We start from the raw sequence: 21979 nt of genomic DNA on the forward strand, positions 1-21979 counted from the left end.
CAATTCAAAATTGATTTCAAAATATACTTAGGATAGTCAGTGAAGGAAGCTGGGAGAGACACTTAGGGGAAAAGATGCAAGCAGCATGCAGTGGCCATCAAGAGAGACGATGAATGGATGCACTTTTGTATCTGCTACTTAATCAGCATCTTTTCAATGAAGTTCTAGAGGGAGAATTACTTTATAGACGATTATCTTTGTTAATCAGCATTAATCAGACCCTTCCAGAATGGTGAAGCAGCGAAGCCTTGTTCCTTGGTGCAGATCGTATATAATTGTTTCCACATTGTTAGTCCAAACAGCTGTAGGAGGTTTTGCAGAGGCCGTAGGTGCTGGAGGGCTTTGAGGCAATTTTTTTATATAAACAATGCAAATATTTTATGGCTATACTTCAGCTGCATTTTTTTAAAGAGGCTTTAACCCATCCGGATTTTTTCCTTTTGGTTCCTACTTAGCAGAGTGGGGGTGGTGACGGGGATGGGGTGAGATGAAAGGCTGGCTTCCTGCAGGCGGGGCCCAGGGCTCTTTCATCTTGGTCTGCAGCCCAGTCCTCCACTGCTTGAGGATTTGGACTGTGTAAAAGTCCTGGGCTTTTTAATTACATTGAAGTCTTTTCAGAAGGCTGCACCATAAAGGCAGAGACGGAAACATGTGCAGTGAAACATTTTATATCCAATTTGAGGATTCAACCAAAAGTCTCCACTCGGGCCAAATCGCAACCTCCAAATAGATCAAAGATTACATGGAGTGAAGGAAAGCTTCTTTGTTAGGGTAGAGTGATAATAGTTTATGAGAATTAATATTCTGCTAATTGCTTAAAAATAGCAGAAGGAGAGTAGAAAACAAGGGGAATAAACTACTCTGATTTCCGCCACCCACCCAAATTAATCAAACACATTCATTTTTTAAGTTTCTTTCCCATATATATGAGTATGTATAGTTATTGTTTGTAATTATAATTGTGATATAGCTTATATGTAACTTCCAGCTTTCGTACTTAGCATTATGTGATAAACAATTCTATATTGCTACATGGTCCAATCAAGCATTCTAAATAGTTTTATACTGTTCCATAGAACTCCTGTACCATAATCTATTTAATCAACTGTGGGACTTTTAGATGGTGTTCAAGTTATTAACCATAATGAGACTCAATGTATATAGCTATATAATTTTAAAATTTTATTTGGGTTTATTTTTATCAAATTCAAATTAAATTGGGAATACTGGGACAAGGAATATCAATATTTTTAAGTGTTTTGGTGCACAATTGTACCTTGCTTTCCTAAAGAGTGTTGTTTTGCATCATCCCTAGCAGTTTCACCACAACTTCATCAGTATTGGGAATTCTTTTCTAAGCAAATTGAAAATTGTTTGGGGAAAAAAGAGAAGAGTTGCCTTGAGTATCTCCTATAACACCCATCAGCTTAGCAAAAAACTGTATTCTAGGAAGAAAGGTCAGTACTCACTCTTGACAAGTAGCTATCATTTTTTTAAAAGGCTTGTTGGAAATGGCATGGCAGACATAACAAGTAACTGATTGGAGGCATCTGTATCTATCTGACTGCCCCCCAAGTTATAGTTGCCACTCAAATAAGTATGGCAGAGGAGAGCAATATATGTTGGCAACACTGTAGAGAGCACCCAGCTCACCAGCCACTTCAGTGCCTGACGGTGAAGTTAAGGAAATTCAGATCTCATGAAAATCCTAGGGAGTAGCATTCCTGAGTTCCACTAAAATGCGACCTCCGTTCTCCTGACATAGTCACCACACATCCGATTAAAACCCCTATCACTGGATTATGGCACGGATGCTTTTGCAACCACGAGAGGTCTTTATGCAGATTCCTATGAAGAAATAAACTTTTGAATGAATGCCATGGTTGAGACAAGACTTGAGCTTATTCCAGGTTGTGGCTGTGTGTAGCTAGCTGGAAGGAAATGACACCTCTGGTGTGTAGGCTGGTTTTCTTGAGCACTGTCTCGGAGAGGCTCATGTTCTCTTTTTTCCTTTCTACCTGTCGATACCTAAATTTATTCACTGGGTTCACCTGCTGCCTCCTGAGTGGGCTGATGGCTCCATTGCGTTTCAGGTCCTGGTTTACAATGGCCAGCTGGACATCATTGTGGCGGCTTCCCTGACAGAGCGAGCCCTGCTGACCGTCCGGTGGAAAGGGTCCCGGGAATACGCGAATGCGGAGAGGAAAGTGTGGAAGATCTTCGACAGCGATGAGGAAGTGGCCGGTTATGTACGGCAAGTTGGTGACTTCTATCAGGTACGAAGACACTGGGGGACATGCAGGCTGTGGGAATGGGACGGGATGATGGGGCTGGAGAATAACACATGGTGCGCCTTAAGCCAAGTCATGCAGACCCACAGAACAGGCAAAATGCGTCTTCCACGGGGAGCTGTGGTCTGAGTTCATACCGAAGTCAGTATGACACAGTGTAAAATTGGATAAAAGCTTAGGTATTGTTCAAGAGAAAAGGAGACAAACATATAATCCTCAGCCCAAAGAGGTGACTCATTAATGATAGAATTATAGACTACCAGGGGCAAAGGGGAACCTGACAAATTGCATGAGGAAACTTTGATATAACTTCAGGACAATTTTGTATCACATTTTTATGTTACTTGTGGAACCCCAGGATGAAGTTTCTCTCCCGCAGAAAATCCATGGGGCTTCCAGAGCTGAGAGGGCTGTCGTCCCCACATTAGGGACCACAGCTGACCCCCAGCCAAGCCCGGGCACTGAACTTGCAGTGCAGGCCTCTGCAATATAAGGATAAGCAGGGCTTCTTCAGTGATTGGGTGATGAATCTAAGGGTCATCTCCAGAACAAAAGCTTTTGGAAAAATCAGGAAAGCCTCAGAGTGAGCTTTTGTTTAGTCAAGAGGAGAAATTTAAACTTACTGGACTTAATTCCCCCCCTCCCCACTTTTTTATTTGAGGCAAAACTGATACCTCAATACTGCACCTCTGTGTGTTTGGAATGACAGCTTTCTAAGGCTCAAGTTTTCTCTTAGGCAAACCCATGCCCCAAACGGAAACTGATGAGAGACACACTACCTTAAAGGCACTTTCCTTTGGGTTAATAAGAGTATGTTGACCAAAAAATTTCGTAAGGGGTGGCTGGGTTATGAAACCCACTCGTTTATGTTATAAGAAATGCTAGGCAGAGCAGATATTATGGTTATTCTAATACTAAAAGGAAACCCTAGTGATTCTAACATTTAAATAATGTGTAAGAAATTTAAGCATTGCACAAAAAATGCAAACAGTTGAGGCACATTTCTGGGATCAAGTGAGAGGAAACTCTAACTGGGAATAGTTATAATATAGTTTCCAGATTGAGATAAATTGTACCAAAGAATTAAGTACTGCTGAAAAAGCAAAACTAGATGACTCAGGGCAAAAACAACTTGGCAGAATATGTCATGAAATTTGGAAATGGGACCAAGGAAGGAGAAAGAAGAATATCTATTTACATGCAGAAGAGATCTGGAGAGAAGAGAGAAAGTGTTAAATGAGTTCCTGTCTGCTTCTATAAACCTGAGCACTAGTAATCTTGAAGTTGGTATTGATTTGGGAGCCACAATATATAGTTAAATTCCAAAATGGTGGAATTCCTGGACAAGTCAAGGCTTTCTGACTGCAAAACTGATCTGGACTTAATTTTTTTTGTTTGTTTACTTGTCTGTTCATAAATTACATGTTGCATAGCAATTAAAGCATTTTTTAAGAAGAGAAAGGGAAAAATCAGCAGTTTTAACATCTGAAATTGCATTTTAATGGATTCCTATGTTCACAGACAACAGTTTTTACATAATTTTGATAGTGCAATATAATATTGATTTTGCTTTGTTTCTTTTTAAAAATAACTTTATTGAATTGCAACGTAAATAGAAAAATTCATAAATCACAAATGTAAAGGTAGAGGAATGTTCATAAAGTCAACATACTCATGTAATCGCCACCTAGATAAAGAAATAGAATACGACTCGTCCCCCCGGTGGTTCTTAGTTCCACTCTTCCCCCAAAATAACCACTCTCTTGATTCCTAGCACTCTAGATTACTTTCACTAGCTTTTCAACTTTATATAAGTAGAAATACTCAATATATACTTTTTTCTGTGCTAATTCATTTGCTTTGTTGTAATATATTCTGTGACATATATACCACAATTCTACTTATATCTACAGATAATAATTGAGTTATCTATTTAATGGAGTTGCTTCCCATTTCTTGCTATTAGAAATAATGCTGCTATGAACATTACTGTACATTTCTTTTATTTATATACAAAAGGATTGGTTTATATATATATAATATATTATATATCTTTTATATGTATATGTGTATTCACTTTTCTATTGGGTACACATGGGATTTGTACTGATATTTGAATTGCTGAGTTATGGGGTGTCGGTTTGTACACTCACCCACAGTTACGAGAGTTCAAATTGTTCCATATTCTCTCTAACCCCTAGCTTGTCAGTTTTAGTTTTAGGCATTCTGGTGACGTGAAGTGTATTTCTTTATGATTTTAATTTGCATTTCCCTGATGACTAATGAAGAAGAGCATCTTTTCATACATTTGTGGGTCATTCGGATATCATCTTATGAAGTGCCTGTTCAAATCTTTTGTCCTGTTTTCTCTTAAGTTGGCTGTATCTTCTTGATTTGTGTTAGTTCTTTATATAGTCGGGATGTGAATTTTCTGTCAGTTGTTTGCACTACAAATGTCTTCTCTCATCCTGTGGCTCACTTTCCCTTTCTTAATTGTATCTTTTGATAAACAGAAGTCCTGATTTTAATCTAGTCCAATTTACCAGTCTTTTCCTCTATGGTTAGTTCTTTTAGTGTCATTTTGAAGAGTGCCTTAAGGTCATGAATATAATTCCCTCATGTTGCTTTCTAGAAGTTTATTTTACCTTTCATCTTTGGATCAAAAACTGAAAGGAATTTGTTTTTATTTATGGTGTATGATGTCAAGATTCTTTTTGTTCCATGGATTGTGTTCTGATTTTGGTCCCTTCTAGTTCAAAGTCTGATTATATTCGTGCTGTCCTCTTGGTATCATGACCCTCAACATGCAACCCCCTTAAGATTATACCAGTGGTCTTTTTTTCCTATAAGGAATTATTTGCTTTGTCATGGACATCTTTTTAGTGGGAAAAATGCTTTTTACCTCAACCACTGACTAGGTTAAGAATGATAAATATAACTGAGTCCAACTGAATGATATTTGGTTCTAGATGCTTGCATGTGTGTATATATTTATACACATGTATATTCCTATACTGTGTGTAGAGGCAATATAATGTAATGGTTAAAAGAATGAGTTTTGAGTCAAACATCCTGAATCTTCTACATACTAGCTATGAAACGTTGAACAATTTTCTTAATCTCATTCTGCCTTGGTCTCCCCTCCTATAAAATAAGGATAGTAATTATTCCAATCTCAGGGGACTGTTGCGGGATTCAATCAGTTAATTGATATACATTGCTTAGAACAGTACTTGACTTACAGTAAATGTTTGCTATTATTACTGTATTACTCTGGGTGACTTAAAAGAATATACAAACAAAAGGAAAATTAGAGAAAGTAAAAATCAAGGGAAAATATTTAATTGAAAATCAATCCATAGGAGAAAGTAGAAATATTAGTATATGCAAGCTATTAAGGTCAAGCTTTCAGGAAATGCAGACACAACCCTCACCGATGCCCCGGCCACTACATTTCTGCCACACCCACTGCATTGCTCTGTGAGTAGAAGAGCCTGAGGCCACACCTGGTGCATCCTCAGGGGCGATCACTCCTGCCTCGGCTACCTGGCTTGCCGTGTCCCCCATACCAGCCTGGTGGAGCATTCCAGTGCCTGGCATTTCACTTGTGTCATGCTCAGCTCTTTGCCTAAGACGTCCAGCTTGGGAGGCCAGATTGCTGCTTCAGGGCAGCATGTGCCTCAGAGGTGGGAGAACAGATTGGACACGGATCAGAAACTTGTGGCAATATCACACGAAGCCTCCTGACCCTTGTGAATGCAAAACACATTTAGAGATAAAATGGCGCTTTTCTGGCTGCCAAAGAATGAGTAACAAGAAGCAAGGCACATATGTTTGTGATAGGGAGTATTTCACCAGGCAGCGAGGGATCTGCATTTTATGTAGGTGATTTTAGAATGTTGGCGGAGACCCTTCCCTTAAGTGCCTCGGTTTGGGTTGGGGGTGGTGCTTGGTGATGAGGGAAGTGAAGTGAAGGGGGCATGCGCCCGTGTTAACAAAGGCATTCTCTGTGAGGCTTGGATCTGGAAATACTGTTCAAATGTCAAGTGTCTGATAATGAAAAAAACGGACTTGCTTTTCTGTGTTAGACACACAAAACAGAGGCATGTGTATATGTCTGCCAAAAAAGAAACCTCACTTTCTGCCAAGCACCACCGCTCTCAATTTAAAAATCGAAACCAAAGTAGACTTGTCTCCAGATGGTTACCTAAAATGTCCACTTAAAGAATGACAGCTCTCCCAGGGAAGAGACAGAGTACTGAGAGAGGGAACAATTTTCCCTGTGGATTCCTGTAAACCAAAGGCAGCTCCAACCAGTCTTTGGAGATCGGATGAGAAATAAATGCTTCTTGTTGTCCCTGTTGATTCTGGCCTAGAAGGCATCCCATCTCTGGTGCTTGTACCATACTAAGAATCTGACACTGCCTTGTTATAGAATCTGAGATGGTGGATTTTTCTGAGCCTTGGTTTGTTAGTTTGTAAAATGCAAGGATTGGACTGTATTACCTCCTAAGATATCTTCTAACAAAGATCTTAACTGTCTATTTTCATTAAAGTGCAGATGTTCGTTAGCAACCAATATGGAATAGTATAAATGAACTTCAGTGAATGACATAATTATCTCTACACATACACAGGTGGTGGGGAAGATTCGAAACGTAAGTGAGTGGCAGGCCTGTGCATAACCAAAAGCGTGGGCAGCCTCTGCACTGGTTTTGACTCTCAGCCCCAACTAGTATTATCTCTGGGTCTTGGGGATCTGATCCTTTTTTATCTTGGCTGTTGACAACCCATGGCAGTCAATGTCAAGACCCAACCTCCTTTTGTGGTCTTTCTCTGTCCTTTTACGAATGTCACAGTTACTGTTCATGATCTGTTTTGCTGCTGTCACTGCTTTTGAAATGCAGAATAGTTTGTTCTCACCTAATTGAATTGTCGTTTCAACCTCATGTAGCTTTGACCCCACATTTAGAAATATAAAATTTTAATCAGAATAATAGTGACACCAATGAAATTTTTAAGAACTTTTTTTCCAGAATAAACCATTAAGCTAGGGTTTCTGTAGAACCAAGTATACCATTTCAATTCTTTCTGTTTTTATTTACTGAAAATATTTTTCCTGAGATAATTATTTTCCATGCAAACATGAAAATAAAGTTTTGATTCACTGATCATTTTTAGTTTATCAAATCTTACTGAGTGTAGCTACTGTGTTCGTGAGTTTTTAATAATTACTAACAAGTCCAATTTCCTGATTGGAGTTTCAGCCACTGTTCTTTTTACTTTATATTTATCAATTCAGGTTTATTCAGAAGTTACAGGATGGATCATATCAGCTAAGTAGCATTTTACAGTTAGAGCAAGCTTTAGATCTCATTTTCCAGATGAAGCCCTGAGTTTAAGGGACTTGCCCAAAGTCTCCTGGTCATTTCATGCCACAGCTGAGATTAGTTCCAGCCTCCTGGCTTCCAGCCCAGCATTTTTCTACTCCATAAGGTTAGCTCATGAGAGCCATGATGCCTACCTCCTACCAGATTTTTTAAAAAGACAGTAGTGGTTAGTTGGCAGTAAGGCTAGATTCATTCAGTATTTAAAAATGCTGTGATTTTTTCTGGGAACTTCTGATATGAATAAAGGAACATGTGCTGTAAATTCACTAAAATGAACAGAGAAAACATAGGAGGCCATGGCCATGGAGAAAAGAGAGATACAGGGCAGGGTGCGGGCAGGGTACAGAGTCTAGTTACCTGGAGCCTTGAGAATAAGAGCTGGGAAGGAAACTGGGAGGGGACTGTGCTGCCTTGATGGTAGCCTAAGGGGCGTATGTTCCATTGTTGAAGGAATGGGGAACCACTGAAGGGTTTTGAGCACATTTTCCAAGTTTACTATTTTAGTTTCGTGGGCTGCTCAAAGCAAACACCATGAAATGGGCTGGCTTAAACAATGGGAATTTATCATTCATGGTTTTGAGGCCAGGAAAATGTGAAAAACCAAGGCATCATCAAGGTTATGCTTTTCTCCTGAAGCCCAGCTGCCAGCAATCCTTGGCTCCTCTGTCACATGGCAGGGCACTTTCGAGCCTCTGCTGGCGTCTCCCTTCTCTCCCAGGTTTCAATGATTTCAGCTTCTTGGTTCCGTGGCTTTCTCTCTCTGTCTGAATTTCATTCCACTTATAAGGGCTCCAGTAACAAGATTAAGCTTCATCCTGCTTGAGGTGAACCACATGTTTACTGAAATAGTCTTATCAGAAGATGCTACATGTAATGTGTCCACACCCACAGGAATGGATTAGATTTAAGAACGCTTTTTCTGGGGTACATACAGCTTCCAACCACCAAAACTGTCCTTCAGGAAATTTAAAATGGTAGCAATCGGGTGAGTACAGGGTCAGAACAGGGGATCTTAAAAGAAAGGGTAGACACTGGTAATAGGGAGTCACTTTAGGAGCTTTATTGGAAGAGAATTCACCTGCTTCTTGAGACCAATTTCTTGAAACTTGGTGCTGTGCTCTGAGATAGAAACGGATGAGAATCAGCTTTGGAATGCCCAAGCTGTGAAGACGGGTTTCTTGCTTGAGAAATGTACTTACTGTGCATCCATACTGACATGGCATGCTGGCGTCACTCTCATGTTTTCCTTGGAACTCATGTTAGACACCTCCAGCCCCCCTAAATTATAAGCTCGGCATCATATCTTATATATGGACCCCAACGTGAGTTTGGATAGTGGAAGCGTCAGCCCTGTGGTTTGCCACACTTGTTGGGGGCTTCTCTTAGTGTCCAGGTTTCCGACAGGAATCAGAACTTTGGTTAAGGTTACACCCACAGAAAACAAAGGGAAAGTACACCAACCTCAAGGTTTGACTGTTTAGGAGAGTCATGGCCAATTGGAGGCGGTCTGCTGTAATGAGAGGAAGGTGGACTTTGGAGTTAGACAAACCTTGTTTGAATTCCAGTTTAGCCAATTACTGGCTGTGGGCTGGGTCCCTGTTTCCCACACTCTGAGTGAGAGCAATAACTTCATAGGGTGTTGGAAAGGTCAAAGGAGATGCTAATGATGGCTCCAATTATTCAACCTTAATGAGCCCTCAGACCTCTGGTCTGCCATACACTTTTTTTTGTATGTGCTGTATAGTGGGGGTCACATTTCATTCTTTTTCCATGTGAGTATCCCTTGCAGCACCATTTGTTGAATTTTCTTTTTGGGGGTGGTGGGGGGAAGTGCATGGGCTGGGAATTGAACCAGGGTCTTCTGCATGGCAAGCGAGAATTCTATCACTGAACTCCCTTGTACCCCTGCCATACACTTTTCATACATGATTTTCAGGAATTCTAGCAGCTATCCTATGAGCAATGAGATGGTATTTGCTAATTCCCATGTGAAGGAACAACTTTGCTGGAAATATTTGCAGCAGTAGCTGGGATTTGACACCCAAACCTTAATCTGTCTGCTGTACCATGTTGCCTGGGAGTTCCTGTGAGGGGAGGTGGCGTGGGACAGAACACCGATTGACCAGATCTAAGTTTCCTGTCCACCCTCAGGGTGTGTTTGGTGGTGGCAAGTGTGGGGTGGGGTTGGTATGGGAGAATATATTTGGCAGGGCATCCAGGCCCACAGGACCTGCAGGATGGAGGTGTGCTTATGAGAAGAGGAAAGATAAGGAAAATATACTGTGCAGACAGAAATCCCTAGCAGCCACAGCCCCCTGGTTGTGTTCTTCTAAAATGAATTGCTAACTTTGTTTTTTGTCCTTGATGATACAACTAAAAAGTGGAGCAGAGAATAACTATAACCCATAGATTGTGAGGGAACGTCAGGTTAGGTATAAACATTTCCACGGGAAATGCACAGAGGGGATGACAGAGAACTGGCCACTTGCCTTTCTTGGATTTCCTGAGGATAATTCAATTTTTTTTTAGAATTTTAAACAGCTTAGGGAGCATTAAGAACTGTTTCTGAAGGAACTGACAGTTCTAGAAACGTCTTCAGGAAGTCCTTGGTTGCACTGACATGCTTGGAATAAGCAAAGAGTCATCAATGTGCCTTTTGCTATTGCCTAGTTGAGAGGAGATGAGGAGTTAAAAAAATTTTAATGGAGGAAAGTAACCATTAAATAGATTTGAGACAATGACTACCAAATGTACCTAATTCCCTAGAAAAATGTTTTGGCTTTGTTATAGAAATTGTTAACCAGAATCTTCATATCTCCCCTAGCTCTGTTGCAGACTACAAAGAGAAATCTCCCGATACATGGGGTTCTTTATCTGCAGCTTCCAGACGTGGGGAAAGTTCTTCTCTCCACTTATAGGAGAAAACTGAAAAGAACAATCGAACATCCCCTCCCATAGTAAGACTTGACTGAGAGTTTCATGGCAGTCACAGGTGGGGTTCTTCAGAAGCAGTCATTGAGGCAAAGTTTGGGGTGCAGGATGTTCATTAGGTGTCGACACCTGTGAAAGAAAGGGAGCGTAATTGGGATTGGACGTAGCAAGACATAAAATTGTGATACAGGACCTGACAAAGCCTTGGCCAACCTCTCAAGGAATGCTGGGGAGAGTATTTTCTAAAATTATCAGGCCTCTGTATGGCCCCCTTGCTCAGTTACCAAAGGCAGCTTGCCCCAGGAATGGCGTCCCCTGGGCAAGGCCACTCTCTGCAGCTGAAGTAGACACTGAAGTTGCAGACAGATGAGGCCATCTGATGACTGCACTTCCCAACAGCTGGCCAGCAAGTCCATCCTTGAAGGAGGATCTGATGGTGCATCTTTATGTCTACCACAAAGGATATGCAGACCATGTAATTGCAACTCCCCAGGGTAAGGCAGCAGGAATTGGTGGCTAGCCTGAGACCACAAGAGAAATTGACCTCTGTTTGCATGACATAAGTTTTCATCTAAACTCTCAGTGTAAGTGAGTCTTATTATCTACATTAGATAGATGGATCCAGCCTTGGTTTTCAATTCATGTCAAGATTCCAAGATAGGCAGTACAGACCATTCAGGAAAAAGAATGAAGAATTGTCTGTAAATAGGTCCTTTTTTCAGTTATTTATTGCTGCATAATGAATTACTCCAACTCTTAGTGGCTTAAAACAATAATTTATTATATCTCACAATTATGAGGGTTGTAGGAGCTCAACTGGGTGGTTTTTCTGAATTGCATGATTCAAAATCACATGCAGCTACATTCGGCTGGAAGTTTGGCTAAAGCTGGAACTTCCAAGGTGGCCTCTCCTTCTCCAGTGCTCTCTCCATGTGGCCTCTAATCACGCAGTAGTCTGGCCTGGACTTCCTCGCTGCACGGTGCCTGGTTTTCTAAAGTGAAGAAGCAGGAGCTGCCAGTCTTTTGAAGGCCTGGGCTGCAAAGTCCCAGAATATTGCTTCCATGTCATTCTATTGGTCAAAGCAAATTGCTGAGCCAGCCCAGATTCCTCTTGTTGAAAGGAATGGCCAAGAATTTGTGACTCTCATTAATCTATTACATTTCCTTAATCCAATGTGTTTTAACCCTTGCAAACATAGATTTCCAGGCCCCATCTCTAGCTATTTTGGTTTTATTAGTATGGGTAGGACCTGGACATCAGTATTTAAGCTGTGGTACTAATATGCAGCCAGTCTGGGGACCCATTCCCTAAGCTATGATGTCTTTTGTCCCTCTATTGATAACTGAAATGGCCTCCCTCTTGCAGGAATTCCTGTGGCTAATGTTGGATAAACTTCCATTCCGATGCCTAATGGGCGCTCTAAAGCTTGACCTGTATCACTTACTTACAGGCCAATTAGAAATTTGAGCACATAGTTTTGCTTTTAACAAACCAGCCATTGATCTGAAGCATCACATTTAGAAAAGTGTCTTCTAACCAAGGGTATCCACTGGTGTGGCTCTGATTCTCTAAAATCCTCAGCCAAAACCTTCAGCTAAATTTTAGGCTCCATTCCCTGTCATGCATTGTAGGTTTACAAGTGGTCTTTGTTCTCTCAAAACACTGATAGACCATTGGTAACTTAGACTTGTAGAAAACCTCTCTTATTTACTCAAAACATTGGCTTCCTTTCCCCAGCAGAGTTTTGTGCTATGCTGAAACTATGCAGTCCCAAGGTGTAGGATCCTTAGATAGCAGTATGTCTGCTACTTTCCAACAAAGATGTAAATATACCAAGCAGGGTCTCTGTTAAGCATCATCCAGAATCGTATTCAGCAGAGGTTTTGCCTACCAATCACACTGAATTTGTTTCTGAATATTAATTATTGATCGATTCCATACCGAAACAAGTTTAAAAAGTACATTAAGTAAACATTAGGTTATTTAATAAGAGTTTGTAAACGGGGCTGGGTGGGGAGGAATGTCTGCAGCTGGAATTCAAGCGGTCAGTGAATTTGGAAGGAAAAAAATCATTTTTTTATTTTCACTAACTTCTAACTGAAACAGCATTTCCTTCCATTATGAATTATGAAATTTAGCATTTCCTTCCATTATGAATGAAGGCAACTAATCACAGTGGCTTTAGGAGTACCTTTGAATTTTCATCAATAGAAAGCAGAAATATTTGCATATAACATGCAGTATAACACACTCTGTTGCAGATATTTTAAAATGGCATTTAAACTCAAGACTACTTGAAGATTATGTAGTTACCAGATACACTGCCTGCTCTTGTTATTGATTGTTAATGTAGAAGATACATATATCTAGATAGATAGATAGATAGATAGATAGATAGATAGATAGATAGATAGATAGATATTTCTATGTCACAAATTTATTTTTCACTCTTTTGATCATTTCAATGTAATCATCTTCCTTTGCAATCTATATCAGGCATGTGTGGGTGCATGTATATGTATGCTTTTATAATGCATTTAAAAACATTGTTCTGATAAGGTGTCCACAGACTGCCCCGGGCAGCCATAGGGATTCATTGCACAAAAACAGACTAAGGACTTATGCATTAAGCTATTTGGATTGTCAAAAATAATTTATATACCATCTTCAACCCAAACACAGACCACCTTTGACCTCAGACTGAGAAGTTGTGGGGCTTAGCTATCAAGTAGATTTGAATTGCGTCCCTAGTTTATTACCTTGGTGATTCGATGACTTCTACTATAGTAATATTCAGGGGACATTACAGTATAGGGATGAAGAGAACTGCTACTGTGTTTGAGCTGAGTTAAATCTCTGTTCTTCTACTTACTAGCTGTGTGAGCTTAGGCAAGTTACTTAACCTCTTTAAGAGGATCTCATCTGTGAAATGGAGATGAAACGAATACCTGCCTCTCCCACCAGATGGTTAATTTTTAGGACTAACGTAGATAATGCCTATAAACTATGTAGCACATAGTAAGGATGCCTTAAATATTTCTTTCTGTTATATTATTGACCTCTCCTAGCATTGCTGTGTTCTCACAAGTCAAGAAACTCTCCTTCTGTCTGTTGGGTCTTTATGACAGTTTGTGTCTTAAATGCTCAGATGATGAAATGGGTTGGATATTTCTCATCTGATGGGCCTGGGACTACTGCAATTTGATCCATTTTTAATGTAATTGTAACAAGGAAACTGCCTTGGAGGTGAGGAGTAAGAGGTAAGCAGGGCCAGGGTGGTGTTTGACATTTTGCTAAGTGACTGCCTAATAATAGTAAATAAAAGTGGCTAAATTGAGTCACGAGATGTTTCTGAAGGACTGAGTACCTCATGGTTTAAAAATAAGCTGAAACATCCCAACTGACAATAAACGAAGCATCCAGCCTTTGTCTTCATTCATACTGAGCTGCTTACATGTGGAAACAAGAAAGAAGGGGAATATAGGAGCTTAGATTTAGGGAGTAAAAACTGAAAAACAAACTAACAAAACCCAAACTCCAAACACTTGGCCATGTATTGCTCTTCCACTGTCCAGCATAGAGACGGAGTGTTTATTTTTTTTCCTAATATTTATTTTTTTAAATAGCAACCGGAATCCCAAAGGTTTGGATTCTGGCACCAGCTCTGTCTACTCGGAGCCGCTTCCCCGAGGAGGGCTTCCCAGTTTTGCCTTTGTTTCCGTTCAGTCGTTTCTCCAGATCCTACCTACTCACTGTTTTTACACAAACAGCCCATCTCAGCATCTCTATGTTGGGCAGGAGAAATAAGTGAGGCAGAGAACATGTTAAATTTCTTAAAGATTCAGGTTTGTGAGCATGGCAGCCCCTGTAGACATTTTCACTGAGCTGCCCCCAAGCCTACAATGAGCTCTATTGAAAGTCTGCTGGCTTTTCAAATTTTCTTTTATGTTATTAATTAAATATTGAATACATATCAAAGAATACATATAATACACTATATGACTTAAAAAAGAACAATGATCCATGAATACCCTTGAACTTATCACCCAGTTTAAGAAAAGCAATACTGCCAATGACTTGCCTTCCCCAATCTCATCCCCTTCCCTTCTTACCCCTAGAGGTAAAATGCTGTTGGAAATATTGTTTTTCTCATTCCTTTACATTTTTTATTAATAGTTTTACCTCACATGTATGTATATTAGTAAGCTGCCAAAAGGCATACCAGAACTAGAATGGCTTTTAAAAGGGGGAATTTAATAAGTTGCAAGTTTAAGTTCTAAGGAAATCAAAGTCCAAATTAAGGCACCAACAAGAGGTTACCTTCACTGAAGAAAAGCCATGGGCCAGGTTAGCTCGGGAGTTACGGGCTGGCATTTGCTGGTCCCTTACTCCTGAGCTCCATTGCTTTCACCTTCTTTTTCTGTTCCTCACTTTACTTCTCCAGGCCTGGCTTTCATCTCTTGGCTTCCCTTGGCTCTCTCCAGTTTCTGGCTTACTTAACATCTCATGGGCCCCAACCATCTGCAAACATCTGTGTCTCTGTTCTCCCCATGTTTGCAGTAGTTTCAGCTCTGCTATGAAGTTTCTGTGGGCTCTGAGGCTTTTGTCGTTTCTCTCATTTCTTTTTTTTTTAAGTTTTATTGATAAAACAAGTACAAGCACATACTTTCTTAACATACAAACATTCCATACTTGGTGCACAATCAATGACTCACAATATCATCACGGTTCTCTCATTTCTGACTCTCTCCAAAATGTTTCCTCTTCAAGACCCACCTGAATGGGTGGAGTCACATCTCCATCTAATCAAAAGTTACACCCACAATTGGGCATGCTACGTCTTCTGGAGATAATCTAATCAAAAGTTTCCAACCTGCCCTACAGTACTGAATAGGGATTAAAAGAAATGGCTGCCTCCACAAGATGGAATCAAGATCCAACATGGCTTTTCTGAGGTGCATAATACTTTAAAACTGGCTCAGTATGTAGCCCTAAACAATATTTTACCTTTCATGTTCAACTTCATAAAAAAGGAACTATTTTCTATACATACTGCAGTACAAACTTTCGCTACTTGGCATTGTGAGAACTATCTATGCTGATAACTTCAATTGTGCTTCATTCTTCCATTATGTGGAACTATTGTTCATCTTTTCCACTGTTGATAGACATTTGGGTTTTGTTGGGTCCTTTGTTTATTTTTTAATTTTGCTGTTAAAAATGGTGCCACTAGGACCATTCTTGCACATATGTCTTTCTGCTTGTGTGTATGAGTTCCTGTGAGAATAATGCCTCAAAGATGGAACTGAGAAGTTCACTGGGCTTGAGCATCTTCACCTTCAGTAAATAACACCAAACCTCCTTCCAAATTGGTTGGATTATCACCAGTGATGTATAACAAGTCTGGTTGTTCCATGTTTTCACTTAGATTTCTCTCTAGTCATTTATACTTGGGCCTGTTAAATTAAAGGGAGGTTTAATATCTTCTGCCATTTCTAACCTTCTTAGGTTGTCTTATCTTTCTCTTGCTGTCTTTTCCACCCTCTTTACTGGCTGCCAACAAATTGAAGGAACTCCAGCATCCACACACAGGGATAAGGTTTTGTAGTCATGGCACATCCAAGTCCTGGCGGTGCTTTGTTTTTCACATGTGTATTTTTCCTTTTCAATATTCTGTGCTGGGTTGGCTATCAACCTGTCCAGCTAGAAAAAAAATAAGGGATTTATTCCTTCAGCACCTTTTCAATTTAATTTTACTAACAGTGGCTCAGTAAAAAGAAGCAACTAATGAAATGGGTGCAAATTTCTATTTATACCCTGGATTTGTAAGCAAGCTTAGACCAGGGAGAAGTATCTGAATCCTTTTCCAGATAATATACAAAGTCTCCCACTTCCGTCATTTTCCACTGAAAAGCAACGTAGAGAAGTTACTTACTCAGTCACTTGACTGAGTCTTACCAGAAAATTAAACAGAAGAATAGTAATTGGTAACTATTACTTACCCAGTTCCTTAGTTAGCACTTCTCACATTTGCTTTACAATCCCCTTCTTTCTGGACATATTTTAGTCATTTCCTAGTGCTCTATACACGAACCACAAAGAACTACTTAAAAGAAAAACATTGAATTGATGCAAACTAATAGAAAAAAGTACAGCATTTTGGGCACATTAAAAAAAAAAAACAGATGGCTGTCCCACACTAAACACTCTAACGTGAAACCATTTTTTGTTTGTTTCCTTATTAGAGAAGTGGGTTTGCAAAAAATTCATGCATAAAATACAGGGTTTTCATATACTGCCCTATTATTAACACCTTGCATTAGTGTGCTACCATCACTGCCATCCATTACCAAAATTGTTCATCATCCCAAATAAAAATTCTGTACAATTTCAGTATCAACTCCCAGCATTTCCTGCACCCTGCCCTCTGGTAACCCACATTCTAGATTCTGACTCTGTGAGTTTGCTTATTCTAGTTATTTCATATCAGTGAGATCATACAATAGTTGTCCCTTTGTGTCTGACTTATTTCACTCAGCATGGTGTCTTCAAGGTTCGTCCATGTTGTAGCATGTGTCAGGACTCATTCCTTTGTACAACTGAATGATATTCTCCGGTGTGTATACACCACAGATTGTTTATCCATTCATCAGTTGGTGGACACTTGGGTTACTTCTATCTGAAGTTATTTCCTTTTCTTTAAGAAGCTTGTGCTCTTCTGGAGTGACCAGTCGCATGCCTTGTGATATTTTAACACAAGTTCTAAAAGATGCTACTCAAGGATATTCTTATTTTTTAAGTTGTTTGTTTTAACTTTTTCCCTTTTTCTTCCTTAGCTGGACTTACCTAGTCTCCTGTCTCTCCAATCTACCCTCCCCACTGTGCTTTTCCCAAAATGCAAGTCTGCTTGAGTTTTCCCCTTAACCCTCTCGCTAACTCCCTGATACTTGCAGAGCAAACTCCAAGCTGCTTTATAAGAAATAGTAAAGGTATATCATCTGGCCTCTGCTTACTCCCCAACCACAACGCTGACTCTCCCTCCTTCCCAATTATAATCTTGCAAAACAAAACACCTTGTAGTTCCCCAGCATTCCATGCTGTTTCACTGCCCAGCGAGTCATATGTGGTTCCCTTCCTTTTCTTTATGAGACCCTTTCCATTCCCCTCTGCCTCAAAACTCCCATGTGCCTTCAAAGCTAAGCCCCAGTGTCACCTCTAGCAGGCTCTCATGGATCGCTCCCTCAGACTACCTCCTTCTCTGAATCCCTTCCTATGTGCATCTCCTATTGCATCCATCACACTGGTACTTTATAATTTAACTCTTTAACCATCCCCCCCTCCTACACGACCCCAAGCTCCTTGAGGACAGAAATAACGAATGCATCATTCCTCCCCATAGCACACTACTTAGCACAGTTCCTGGCACTCAGTAAATGTTCAGTGAATTAACATCAAACTGGTCACATCCTCACCCTGACACTCTTTTTCCGTGTGTGTGTGTGTGTGTGTGTGTGTGTGTGTAATACCACAATTCTCAAGGCTCTGTGGTTGCTTATCAGTTGTATACACCAAAATGTCTTTTAGGAAATAGACTAGACATGTTGAAATAATGATTAGTTCAAAACAATTCCCTTCACACTAAAGGATGCATTGCTTAAGTCAGCTAAAGACTGTTTCCCTTCAGTGTTACACTGGAGAAAAATGAAAAATATTCTGGAAAACCAATTTATGGAAGTGATCGCAGTTCCATTAAATCAGTGGTGACTGAAGCATCCTCTGTTTTTAAAAAAAATTTGATTCTTGGTTTTGTTTTTCCTCTTCTTAAAAGAACACCACTTACTTCCTGAAAACAAAAGAAATAATGAACAATAGCAACTCCCAATTTTAATCTGATAATTTGCCAAGAGTTAGAATAAACTCCTTACTTCATGTGGTTCTATTTCATTAGAGAGGACTGATTAACATAAGAAAAATGCTTCTAAATTAAGCTATCCAAATATGCACTTAGTTAATACTCACAGAGCTAATTTATTAATTATTTAAAATATAAATTGACTAGCAAATCTATTTACTGAGGTATAACAGCTAGGCAACAATACATAATTTTCTCTTAGCTGTGGAGTGGTTTTTAATAATCTATTGAAATTTAACACAGAAACTTTTCATTAAATGGAAAGTGTATAAATACAAAGAAGTCTAAAATTTAAAGTATTATCCACACACACACAGAAAGGATTTTAAAAATCAATGGTATTTGAGGAACAAGGAGAAATTGGAGTTTGCTTTCTAAGCAGTAACTTTTTGTTTTAATTTGAATCGCAACCAAAAATTCACAAAATTATTTATGGGAATGTTTAATAGAGCCAAAAAATAAACAAATAAGGGGAAGGGGCTAGAGTAGGGTAGACCATTGAGCAGTGGGATGGAAAAAAAAAACAAAACTTTAATTGGAGCAGAATACCTTTCTGTGTACAAAAAAATGAGTTAAGGTATTGCCTCATTGTCACCTCGACTAAGGGCACCATTTGTCATGCATGGGCTTTGATTTGGTAGTAAAACTGTGTGCCTTCTGTTATTTCAGGACAACGTGGGGCCATTTGGCATGCTTTGGGTCCTATATCCCTGGATCCTGGGGACATTTACGGGTCCTAGTGTCTCCTTAAGGCTGTGCGGCAGGAACACAGTTGAATCCAGATTCCTTCTCCGGTAGTGTTGTCTCAATCAGAGCAGCTTTAGAGCTTCTCAGGGGCTCTGATACAGAAAGAGGGCCCCACAGATGTGGTGCGGTGGTTATGAAACTCTATTTTGGCCAAAAACCCGAGAACTAAGTGAGGGAAAGCAGGAATGGAAGCAGGTGACATCTTTCTGCAAATATTTGAAACCTGATCCATCTTATTTCCTGAACCAAGGTTTCAGAGAAATTTTGAACCTTATAATTTTTCTATTTGGATGGAGATTTCTTTGGTTTACCTTGGAAGAGAGGGAAAATGGCAGAATGTTTCATCTTTCCCCTGGAGAGCCAAATGTCAGAGAACCACATCACCTGCGGGGTGGGGGTGGGGGATGGGACTGGGTTATAGTGTTCGCCGATTTCTGTAAACACTTTTACCAGGGCCAATTTCAAGCTACCAATGTGACATCATTAAACAATGGAATTTGGCAGCTTTGGCCATGGTTGGCTCTCCTAAGCCCGTGGGATCGGGCTCCAGTTTACCAACCTGCAATTGTTTGCTGATGTGCCCAGCGGGAAATAAAAGTTAAGCAGCTTGATTGCGCTTGTTTCTGTATTACCCAGAAGTCAGTGAATCTTCTCAACACTCCTAGCAGGAAGCATTTGCTTCTATAAACTAAACTTTCTCCTCATCCACCCTTCATTTTCTCCTCCGAAAGAAAGCTACAAGTGTAGATCATAAAGTTAGATGTTGAGTAAGGGAAAATAATGAACTAGATTGTGTTTTTATCCTCTTGTGAATATCAAACATAAAAACTGAACATGGAATGAGAGAATGAGAAGGGAAGTTTCAATTGCTTTTTAATTACAACAAATATTGCAGTGCAAAGTGGGTTTCTGAGAGGGAAAAAGGCAGAACTTACCTTTGCCTCTCTGCTGAGACAAGTAGGGTCTTGCTTACTTGACATTTCTGCGTGGGGAGAGGAGGGTGCTTGGCCTTGCGTGCAGTGAAAGGGGGAGGGGTTGGAGGGAGAGCATGGGGTGGGCCACGGCACGGACAGGCTGAAGGGACAGAATTCACTGTGGACACATTTAAGCTGAGCATTTTGACAGTGACTTGATCTCATATTCAAGCTGTTTTCTTGTTTTATTTGGGATCTTTCCCATGGGAAGGGAGAATTTGTAGCATGGAAATAAAAGCAGCCTGAAAGGGAAATGTTCTGAAGAATCTATTATAATACTCTCTTTCTTCAAAAGTATAGTAATGACTTATTAAATATAAGTCATTACTATAACACGTAGACTTATAACACTAAGTTAGTGTTGTAACTTCTGCTCTTTCTCTCCTCTTTCAAGGGCAACAATATTCCTTTGACCATAAAAATTCAAAGAACAGAAGTACTGGAGACCACGGGCTGACTGCTCATTATTTGCCTATACTGGCTTGTGATACAAACTTAATACATATTTATGGAGCGAGCGCATTCACATTTTATATGCAGTATCTCTTTGAATCCGCACAAAACGTTAAATATTTGTTGCGTGATCAACCATCCCATCCTCATCTGCCCAGGACTTTCTCTCTTTTTGAGCACCAAGAGTCCTATGTCCTAGGAAACCCCTCAGTCCTGGGTTAACTAGGAGAACTGGTCACCTGGATTCTTATCTCCTCTTATAGATGAGAAAATGATGGCAGTTTGGCCACTTTGCCAGAGCTAATTAAGTTGAGGTTAAAACCCAGATCAGTTGAATCCCAAGTCTGTGCTCATCACCACCAAGCTGAAATGCTTTGCTGCTGTGCTGCACGGGGCTTTAACGATAGTGACCAAAGGAAGGGAAGGCTCTAACCGGTCATTCATGCCAACTGTGCTGAAGTTAGCACAGTCTGGAGTTGATTCGGAGGAAAAGCCCATGATTTAATTTTTTATTAGATAGTTCATAGTACAGTGAAACATTTCACTGATTTGGTGAGATAAGGCTAAGAGATTTGATTGAAGGGATTCACCTCTCAGGTACTCATTTTGTACCCCTGTAAAAAGAAAAGATATACTATTTGATCACAAGATTTCTTCTACGCTGAAAATCACCTGTTTGTCAGAAGTCTCATTTTCATATTATAAGGTGATGCCTCTTCCATCTATCCTTATCCTTCTATCCCATCTATTCTTTGGGGGTCGTAATGCCCCTCGCCTTAATTTATCACAACTATCTCGTAAACACATTATTTTATTATACTTTTAGTGTTTATCTAGAAGTTAAAACATGCATCCTGAATTAAGAAAGTCTACTGTGAATTAGTACATTTACCATCTTCCAGACAGCACAAGAAACTTACACTTTAACTTAATTTATGCTGCTTTTTGTGCAACTGTCATCTTATTTTTTAACTTCTACATATTTCTACTCTATAACAATATAATTGTTGACATTATTTTATATTTACCAACATATGTACATTCTTAGTTGTTTTTCATCCTATTCCATATTTCCATGTTTCTGCTAGGCATAATTTTCCTTCTTTATTTGGTACCTAGTATATAAGTCTGGCAATAACCTTTTCTAGTTTTTGTTTCTTTAAAAATATCTTTATGAGGCTTTCATTTCTGTAGGAATTTAGGTTGGCAGCTGTTTTCTTTAAGAACCTTAAAAATGTCATTTCATTGCCTAATAGTTTTCATTACTTTGTTAATAAGTC

The 21979-nt window shown here is 39.7% G+C and overlaps 1 protein-coding gene across 7 annotated transcripts in view; it reads left to right on the forward strand.

The window, feature by feature from the left end:
- CPVL (carboxypeptidase vitellogenic like) overlaps positions 1-21979 on the forward strand; it is a 111128-nt gene that overhangs the window by 83540 nt on the left and 5609 nt on the right. For all 7 annotated transcript variants that reach the window (XM_077162919.1, XM_077162924.1, XM_077162909.1 and 4 more), the window contains one exon: positions 2094-2276. In XM_077162919.1, the coding sequence (XP_077019034.1) occupies positions 2094-2276 (183 nt within the window). The remainder of the gene's footprint in view (positions 1-2093; positions 2277-21979) is intronic.

The sequence above is a fragment of the Tamandua tetradactyla genome, chromosome 1, assembly GCF_023851605.1.
Source record: "Tamandua tetradactyla isolate mTamTet1 chromosome 1, mTamTet1.pri, whole genome shotgun sequence".
NCBI classification, from domain to species: Eukaryota; Metazoa; Chordata; class Mammalia; order Pilosa; family Myrmecophagidae; genus Tamandua; species Tamandua tetradactyla.